At 33.7% G+C, this 10,136-nt stretch overlaps 1 protein-coding gene across 1 annotated transcript; it reads right to left on the reverse strand.

Annotated features, from left to right (window-relative positions):
* Window positions 1-2,857: 2,857 nt before the first annotated feature.
* On the reverse strand, window positions 2,858-5,079 carry LOC124911748 (putative low molecular weight protein-tyrosine-phosphatase slr0328). Its single transcript, XM_047452262.1, has 5 exons — window positions 4,653-5,079; window positions 4,414-4,549; window positions 3,988-4,055; window positions 3,817-3,903; window positions 2,858-3,100 (listed from the first exon to the last, which is right to left on the reverse strand). The coding sequence occupies exons 1-5, from the start codon at window positions 5,007-5,009 to the stop codon at window positions 3,020-3,022; spliced, it is 729 nt and encodes a 242-aa protein (XP_047308218.1). The 5' UTR covers window positions 5,010-5,079; the 3' UTR covers window positions 2,858-3,019.
* Window positions 5,080-10,136: the final 5,057 nt, after the last annotated feature.

Genomic DNA, 10,136 nt, shown 5'->3' on the forward strand with positions numbered 1-10,136 from the left:
CATGATTTATTTCTTCGCACTATCAAAACCGCGAACACATAAGTTTGAGGGTACAATACTTTATCTCGGAACACCGATTTTCTCTAAAATTCTCTATGAACAAATATTCAGAGCTGAACCATTATCGACTAAGGTCATTGGGACAGATTTTCCTTCGATGCCAACAAAAATGTATAACGCTGTATTCTGCACTGTATGAAGGAAAATATAAGTCGTCAAATGCTATCTTTGGTTTTGATGTTGTCCCACATACCATTCCAACCAATTTTTCTGAAGAAGTTTTCACTAAGATGCTCGCTTGAGAAAGTTCATTTAGTATAACTTGTCGATACTCAAAAGAATACATTAGAAGTTTCCAGATTGAAACTTTTTCATTCATCTTCTTTAATTGGGGGAGTAATCATCGCCATCATTTTGTGCACTTGGAAGATCAATTTCTTTACTATTCCATTTATCAGTTTCAGTTTGCCTCTTTAGAGGCGTGATTTCATGAACGTGGGCTGATAATCGGTGCCCCTTTGTGTTGCGTTTACTTCAATTTCCTTGGACTTTTCTTTGACACCTTCATCTATTTTTCAAAAGTCATTTCGGATTTTCAATAGTTTTAACTTCATTGTTTTGGGACCACCAATGGTTTGCGAATTCTACGTTAGTTTTCACCGGTTTAACTTCCCACCAATCATCTATGACTAGGGATGGCAACGGGTACCCTATCCTTTGGGTCGTGGTCGTGAAGTACTCATCTCCGAACCCGATTTTAAAATTACTACACGACCCCGAACCCGATGGGTATCTCTATTTATATCTCCATCCTCGATTCATCGGGTATCCGATCCCCGATGGGTATCCCATTACCCAATATTAAAAATTTATATTTTAATTAACTAAAATTATATAAATTAAATACAATATGTTACTACAAAATATAATTAACCTAAAATTATTAATAAATATTATATCCTAACAATAACAATAGATAGAAAATCATTCACACTATATAATATAAATTCATCCATACTACATAATATAAATTCATATATACTACAAAAATACAAATAAACTTAGAAGTGATAGAGCATAATTCTTAATTAAACACAAAAACTTCAAAAATTATCGAATTAGTTTTCTCACAAAAAGCATCATTCTTGAATACACTTCTTGAACACAGGTAAATTACAACCTACAAAATCAATAAATAAAAAATCAATATTAAAAAATACAAAAAATAGAATTAAGATTAAAGTATTTAACTAATAACATACATCAAATCTTCTACAAAAATAATAAATAACTAATATATTGAATTATTATTCCCTAAATATAGTTAAACATATTATTTAAAAAAACTCTTTTATTTTTGAACTAATATATTGAACTAAATATAAAGAACTTTTAACATTCCTTAAAAAACTCTTTAACCCTTTATTTTTGCCTTATAAAAAATAAATTTATTTATTGTATTACTCTATTAAATTAAAAATTATTTCATTGTGAGTTGTTAAAATATTTATTTATATAATGTTTAATGTGGTTTATTTAATCTGAGTCAAAATAACTTATAGATATATATATATATATATAATGAAAATATGTAGCATATATCAATTATGCCTATATATAATAGGGAAATGTCTAGTAATCAAGAGATTTCCACTTATTAAACAAAAAGTTTAGAAATAATGAAAATATTATTTACCTACTTCTAAAACTTACAGAAAAAAATCAATTTTTGTTGCTGTTAAAACACAAAAAACTACAAAATAAATATTGAAAATTAAGTTAATAAATATATATAAGATTTTAAAAGTTGAAGAGCATGCATAACTTTATTTAATGAAAACATTACTTACTTGCATAGTTATGTAACTTATGTGGTAGAGGTTGAAAAATATAACATTTTTTTGTTATTGAAGATTTTGAACAAAAACTAAAAAAAGTTTGAATAAGATAGAAGATGAAGACTTGAACAAAAGAAGTAAGGTTGAATGGAGATAATATGAGAGAGAAGCACTTATTATAAATTAATGAAATAATGTTAAGCGTCATGTGCATAAGAAATGATGTTCAGCGTGATGTTAAGAGTAATAACAAAATAATTAATATATTTATTTAATGATATTTAGTAGTTACAACTTTTGACTTGAAATTTGATAAGACATTTAAATTTTATTAATATATATATTAATATTAATATATTCGGGTATCGGGTTTGGGTTTTCAACACTCCCCATCCCCGACCCCGATCGGGTATCATTTTCCACTCCCCATTCCCGACCCCAAACTCTCATCAAGGCTGGACCAATCCAATCATTATCAATTATGGTGAATCTAACATCTTTTCGACAAGATTGATAGTGTGTTCACGTAGATGGTTGAAATTTCACTTGTGGCGCTAATCCAAAATAAAATCTTATGCTTTGAGAGAAAATCATACATGACCTAGTTATAAAATAGATACAATTAAACTAGATTTATTTAAAAAAAAGTAAATGTATATGAAAAATTATTATTATATTAATAAATGAAATTTGAGTGTCTAGATTCTAGATATAGAGTAATACTTTTTTTTTTTTTTTTTTTCTTTTCCTATGTGAACCAGAATTAAATTTTATATATGAAAAGTAGAGAAGCAAATATAGAGAAGATAAACAATGATTTTATATTGTTTTAAAGAGACAATACATGCGTAGGTAAAACATTAAAAATTACTCAAGTGTTTAATGTTGATTTAGAAGCTCAAGTGAATGACAAATAACCATAAAAATTCAATACTTGATTTATTTTTAAAAACTTTATATATATATTAAGCAAATTATAGAAGATTAGAACGTAGACAAACAAAAGGCACAAGTTTCAGTGAAAAGTAAGGCAAAAACATCAGTCTTGTATATTTGATAATCATTCATATAACATTGAATACTCATTCATACACATGGGTAAAGTGGGAAGAAATCATCAATCCACTATTATAAATTACTTGAAATAATGCCATATTCATTGGTCTATAATCAAACCAATCTTATGAATCTTTTTGGCCAAATTTCTCTGCCAAAATATTCTCCAGCAATGAATCACAAGCATCCTCAAGTAAATCCAATACCTGCAAACATATTTACCCAAAGAAAATATTGAAACATCGATGTAGACAAGTTTTGGGACGGAAGAGGTCAAGAAAGAGATGTTTACAAATGTTGTGAATCCACAGTTACAAGAAGGTATTGAGAAGAGAAATAAGAAAAAAAAAATATCATGATACACAACTCTTATTTGTGAGTCCTCTTTTGATAGTCTCTTTGATTGAAACTCCCTTTAAAATATTGATTTCCTAGGCTAAAAAATTTCTCATTGCCGAAAGACATTTATGTTTTCATACTATGTATGATAAACTACTTGATGGATACAGAACTTCAGCATATTTAAGAAACATATGGGTTGCTGAATAAGGAATTCAACATAGTTTAGGAAAATGAAGTATAGTTGACATTGGCATGATAATAGGAAATATTTGAAAAAGCCACCAGCTTACAATCCAATAGTCTGATTACCATGAAATTTGTATTGTTTGTAATCCATCCAAGAAGTAATTCTATTGTAGACACTTTTTTTAGCTGAACATAGATTTGAATATCGATCTGAGCAGGACTAAGTTCAGATAAACCATGTTCCCTCCAGTTTCATTGCATTACAATTTCAGAGCACAAACGGAAGATATAAATTTCATCCAAACATGTCATCATTTAGGTTGCTTGTTAAGAATTACATCTACTAATCATAACCAATGCATATTAGTATCAAGGAGAAGAAAAACTCCCATACCTTCTCAAAACCCTTTTGTCCACCATAATAAGGATCTGGAACCTCAGTTTCAGAATGCTTCTTACAATACGAACACATCAAGCGAACCTGTATTGTGAAAGCAATCGCTTAAAGCAATGTGATTCTTGTTGATAAGGAGGTAATATTTAAGCTGATATAAATTTCACTAACCTTCTTGTGAGCATCGGGAGGTAGAGTCTCTTTAAATCTCCACCTCTCTAGAGCACCAAGTATATCCTCTGATTCAGCAGAACAAACATTAGACGGGGAACACTCGTAAGGTTGTTCATGGGAAGTTGAAGGTGTGAAACACATTTTAGCCTCTCAAGAAGACTAAACAGAATGTTAAGAAGAGCTCAAACTTACTGAATTAAGTTTAGTTCAAACATAATATACAGGTGTTCCCAAATGGGGATAGTCGCAATTGTGAGAGGGGAATGATCCAGGAACCCTTCTAATCAATAATAATGGTCAATCATAAAGTTGGGTACTGATTGAAAGGTATTCCTGAAGAAAGGGTCATTCTTTTAGCCTCATGAGGAGGCATTTCTTTTTATCACAATATATATTCCCAAAGATAGACAACAGCAAAGTTACCTCTATTTTGCTTGTCCATGGCAAGAATAAGATCGAAATCTCTGAAATCAGACGGTCTAATAGGCCTCGACAGTGAGGTTATTAGGATTCCACGACTTTTAGCAGTCGCTCTCATTCTTGGATCAGCTTGATTACCCTTGAAAACAAAAAAAGAAGAAGAAGTGTAAATAGAAACCCTAAGATAATGTTGTAAGGGTTCACGGGCGCGAGCGAGATAGAGGAGAGGAGTAATTAATTACCTCATGGTAATTAATGGTACCAGCAGAATCAATCATAAATTTGGAATTGAGGCCTTTCTTGGTAACTAAATCCGTGAAGACGCCCTCAGCAGCTGGGCTCCTGCAGATGTTTCCAAGACAAACAAAGAGAACGGAAAAGGGTTTAATTGTCTCTGCCTCTGTCTCAGCTGTCGATGGAGTTGAAGCCATGGATGCTCTAACAGCGAGTTTCGTTCTGGAATTTGGTGTCCAATGAAGGTTTGAAGCTCTCGAAAAGATGGTAGCTTTAGGAGGAGGCCGAAATTGGGGCGTTACAGAGATGGGAATGTAAGAGTGTTGGTACAAGTGTAAATTATTGATGTACAAACTAGTCGTCATTGCTGCTTCTACGGTATTCAGAATTGGGCTGCGAACTATGATTGATTCTTATGCCCGTTTCCAAACATTATTTTAGAGCTGAAATTATGTTTGGACAATAAAATTTAAACCATTTTTTAAAATATTATTTTATTTAATTAATATTTTATAAAATACAGAACTAAAATAAGTGTTTCAAAAATGATATCTTAGATTAGGAAATTTGATGAAATGACAATAGTAATTGATTTAAATGTGAAGATGACCAACACCCAATAAAATTGTGCAAATGATTACTTCCTATTTTTTAAACGAAAATACCTACGTTGAGTGATGCGATGGCGGTCGTGTCACGCGACGGCACACTCGACGAATTAGGATTCCATCGTCTAACGCGACACAGTGTCACGTAACGCGACAGGATTATTTTTGTCCAAAAAACAGGAAGTGGTTATTTGCGAAATTTTTCTTAGGCAAATTTAGACAATTATTATGGCATTATCATCAAATTTCCCCTTAGATTAATTGTGTTTGTTAGTTTTAATTTAAAAAAATTAAATAATTTTTATTTTTGTTAAAACGGTTTAATATCATTTTATTAAGAAGCCTAAAAAGTTTAGAGGGTTAATAATAAAAACTAGACAAATCATAGTTTTAATTGTAAGATAACAAATAAATGACCCAAAATTTTTTAAATAGTAGCAGTTAATTAATATTACAAACACATATTACAATGAACAAAGACTAAAATATATCTATCACAATCTATGTTGTCTCTATTTCCTCCTTTTTTACCATATTTCATTCTTCCACGTCCCTTTCCTCTCTCGTTCTTAATGAAGGGAGATTGAATTAAAAAATATGATGATATATGTTTGTTCCTATTGTTTAAACTTTCTCTGTATGAACTCGCAATAATATTATAAAAAATATTCTTCTTCAGGATTTTAAGGTTTTTGTTATTATTTTTCTCTACTTCAGTTTTACGTGTTTGAGAATTAACAACATTAGTTTCCTCTTCAATTTTCTCCTCTTCTATATTTTTGCTTTCATCTTCTGTCTCTTTCTCTTCCTTGTCTTTAGGTTTATCTTCTTCAGCATCCCTTATTTCATCAATTTTATTTGCTTTCTTTATTATTTGAATCTACCTTGCTTTCTTCCTCTACATCATTACTTTTTTTTATTCTTCCTTGATTTTTTCTTTGTATTTTTTTCTTTTGATTGTCTTTAATTTCCCCATTATGCTCTTTAATCATTGATTCCTCCGTTTCATTTTTCTTCTTCTTGGACTTTTAGGATTTTCTGTTCTTCCTCAATTGTTTTTGCACATTTAGTACTAGAATGTTGGAAAGTATTGCAGAAAGTACACATGTGTGACCTCCATTCATATGAGATTTACATGACTATAATTTTTCTTTTTTTGTCAACTACTATCATGTTCTTTGGCAGCGTACTTCGAGGATGCACTTCAATGCTTATTCTAGCAAAAGTAGCTTCTCTCCTCCTTATAATTGAGTCAATGTATAATAATTTCCCCAATAAACTTGAAAAGTGACTTACAACTTATGCATTGTACATGTATGTTGGAATGTTTCAAAGCTTAAACCATTTTAGTTTGATTAGCAGGTTCAATTCGTCAGATCATCTCTTTAGCTTCATACAGTTGGATCCAATATAAGTATGTCCATGTTTCAGAATATTATTTTAAGTTTGATCTCTTCTTGAACTTACAGAAAATAAAGATCATGTATGTTTGCAGAAACCTTCTTCAGTCTCTTTTGCTCTCATTGTTTCATTAAGGTTTCCTTGGTGACTATACTATGTCATTTCCTAATAAGTTTCCAACCAATACATTTTCCCAATCCTTAACACATTTTTTCTCTACTTCAGTTGGCAATTTAATTCAAAAGGAGAATCGAGTACCTCCAATTTTGTTTTAACATCGCCCAAATAGATAATGCACCGATAATGTGTAGTTATTGACCAAAATAAACTACTTTAACAATCGGATATTAGGTATACCAATAATGTGTGGTTGTCGACGAAAATTTACCACTGTGACAATCACTTACCTATAACACAACGATTAGATAACATGTTATCGATCAAAATCAATTGTTATCGTAAACACGTGTTCATTCTATCAAAAAGAAAAGTGGAGTAAAAAAACAAATCATCATATGATATTAGATGGACAATTGTTAAGATTCTAACTTCATAAGGCTTGATAAGCATCAAGATGGAGGCCCCAACGGATACGAGTGTCGTCAGGTTTTATCTCTCTATCTTCACCGCTTTCATAATAATAATAATAAACCTGAAAGAGATCACAAATCTCTGTGTCACTAATTAATGTCTATTTATCAAACTTGGACATGCGTTTTACCAAAACCAAATATTTTATCCAAACTTTGTCCAAAAGGGACTTTCTATAGCCACTAATTTTTTACACCCTTTGAAATTAAATAAAAGTGGTAAATAAATAAAATAAATAAGACAACATGGCCAAGATATATTAAAATAAGGTGTTATTAAATTAATAAATGATAATAATAGAAAATTAAAATGATAAAGGAATGTAAATAAAATAATAAAAATAATAAAAATAATATATATATATATATGTATATATATATTTGATTAAGATTTAATATTTTGTTTTATTTCTTACATAAATATAAAAAATTAGAGATAAAATGGATGAAGAAGAAAAAAAAATCATTAACTTTACTTTTACTTACTAGTAATCTAGTGTGAAAGAAACTATCAAGAAAACACTATGTTAGGATCTAGGTCGCCGCTGGTGGACCGGGGGTTGGACCGGTTAGCGGTTCTCACTCGTAGGGTGGTGGTTAATCCGGTTAGAGATTGACACCGGGGTTTCAATACTACACAACCTGTCACAAACCCTTGAACTAGGTTCAAGCGCGGAAGAGGTTTGCTTTCAGGTTGAAGCGGTACACTTGTGCGATAGGCACGGTCGGTTTCGGATGATGAAGATTTGGAGATGGTGGGTCGGTTTTGGCAATCTGGATGTTAGGTATGGTTAGTAGAGATTCGGTTTGGAGCGGTATGGTTAAGTTAGTCGGTTATGTAATGAAGCCAACAGAAAGTAAATAACACAACAGAATTTTATGGATGTTCGGAGATAAAACTCCTACGTCACCCCTTCCTCTCGAAACCGCGAGAAGGATATTCACTAAGGAATACAAATACAAGCCGATCGAGACTTATTCTCTGCTCGATAACACTCTTACAATTTACACCGAAATTGTAGAACACACTTTAACTTTCAACACTTAGGCTTTCTAGAATATCACACTGTTATCACTTGTAGTAAATGCTCTTGGCTCTTGTTATCCCAATGTATGTCCCGCATTTACTTTTCTGCAACTGCCTCCTTTTATAGGTGAAATATGCCAACGGTCATATTTCAAAGCCTTGAATCCGATTGGCTGATCAGGGGTGCAGTGATTCAGTGTCTCAGACCTGCCGGTCGTCTCCTCAGACCTGGCGGTCAATCTCAGACCTGGTATCCTGTTTCAGACCTGCCGGTCTGTAAGGCAAACCTGCTGGGTTTGTCTTTTACTCAATGTAGGCACTGTCTGTTTGGACAGTTGTCTGTACTTTGAGGATTTCCTTTCTGGCTTATCCCGAAGTAGAAGGATCCGGTAGTACTGTTTTCTGCAGCCTACAGTCTTTCCTCAGACTTGCATGGATATGGAAGTATTCAGTCTGTTCCTTTGGTATCATTCTCAACAGATACCTAAAGTGTCTTCTTGTACTAGTCGGCCACTTGACTTGGCCGAATATCTTTTGGTAGTGAAGTAACCGGACTTCTTCCGGTTATTCTTGTCTTGTGTATGATCGGTTGTTTGATGGTTCTGGTTTTAAGCTTTGGCCGATCCTTTGTGCGGTCACGTTCAGAATGCTTTTGATCGGTATGGTGACTTGACCGGTTCAGTTTCTTCAGTTGGTTTTCTTTTGTTCATCCGGTCCGGTTCCTTGTTCCTGCATGGGAAGTTTGTTTAAGTTAGGTTTATTCGAACCGGTCTTGAATTTATCTAACAATTTCTCCCTTTTTGATTATTTTATTTAAAATTATCAAAATCATGTAAGTTTGCAACCGTAGGCCGGTTGTTTTGTTTGGCCGATTTTTGAAAAGGACTTAGAGAATTTTCGAAAAATTTTGAGGGAGGAGTTTTTGGAAGAATCTCTATCTTTTATCTAACAATTTCTCCCTTTTTGATTATTTTATTTAAAATTATCAAAATCATGTAGAAATGCAAAATAAGGCCGGTATTCAAAAATAACTTTATATATTTGTAGATAACCGGAAAAGATAAAGCATAAATACTAAGGCAAATAAGAAAAAGAAGGATAGTCCCTAATCCGAGTCCGTGAATTCATAGGCACTCTTCTTTTTCTTCGGTTGCGGTGGCGGTTGCGGTTGCCTGGTCTGCTGGGAGGATCGTGGTCTTTTAGACCGGTACCGCAGCTGTTCTTCGACTTCGTCCTCGACTTGATCGTCTTGCTGCGAAGTACCCGTAGAGACCGGTTCGGAGATTTCATTGAGCATCTTGGCTATCCGAACTTTCTTAGGGGCCGGCCTCTTTCTTTTTGTCGGTGCTGAAGCGGAGGCGGCCGCCTTCTTCTTCTTCTTCTCGTTTGCCTTTGCAAACCCGTCCAGCCTTCGTGATTCCGTTTCCAGTCGTTCGGCATCCGCTGCGGCCTGACTGGCCACTTTCTCAGCATACCCTGGATATAAGATCTCGGCCCTTCTTATTCTTTCGGCCTCTAATTCTGCTTCGGTCAGCTGAGACGATCGCGGTGCCTTTTTATCTTTGCTGGCTTCGGCGTTCAGCTCATCCTGGATCCTTTTTGCTATTTGGGCATCAACTTCTAGAGCCGCGGCGTCCGCAATCTCCTTAGCTTTTAGGATTTCGGCCATCTGTGCAGTAAGTGCCTTTACCTCGGCCACGAGATCTTCGTTTTTCTTTTCCAGTACCGAGACCCGGTCGATTGTCCGGTCGACCCGTTCGAAGTCCTTCTTTAAGTCTGAGGTCATAGCCTCCAGAGCTGTGGTTCGCTGAACACACTTTTCGCGCTCACCGGCCTCTTCCCACAGTCCGGTGCTGAGCTCTGCTA

Source organism: Impatiens glandulifera, chromosome 8 (genome assembly GCF_907164915.1).
Source record: "Impatiens glandulifera chromosome 8, dImpGla2.1, whole genome shotgun sequence".
NCBI classification, from domain to species: Eukaryota; Viridiplantae; Streptophyta; class Magnoliopsida; order Ericales; family Balsaminaceae; genus Impatiens; species Impatiens glandulifera.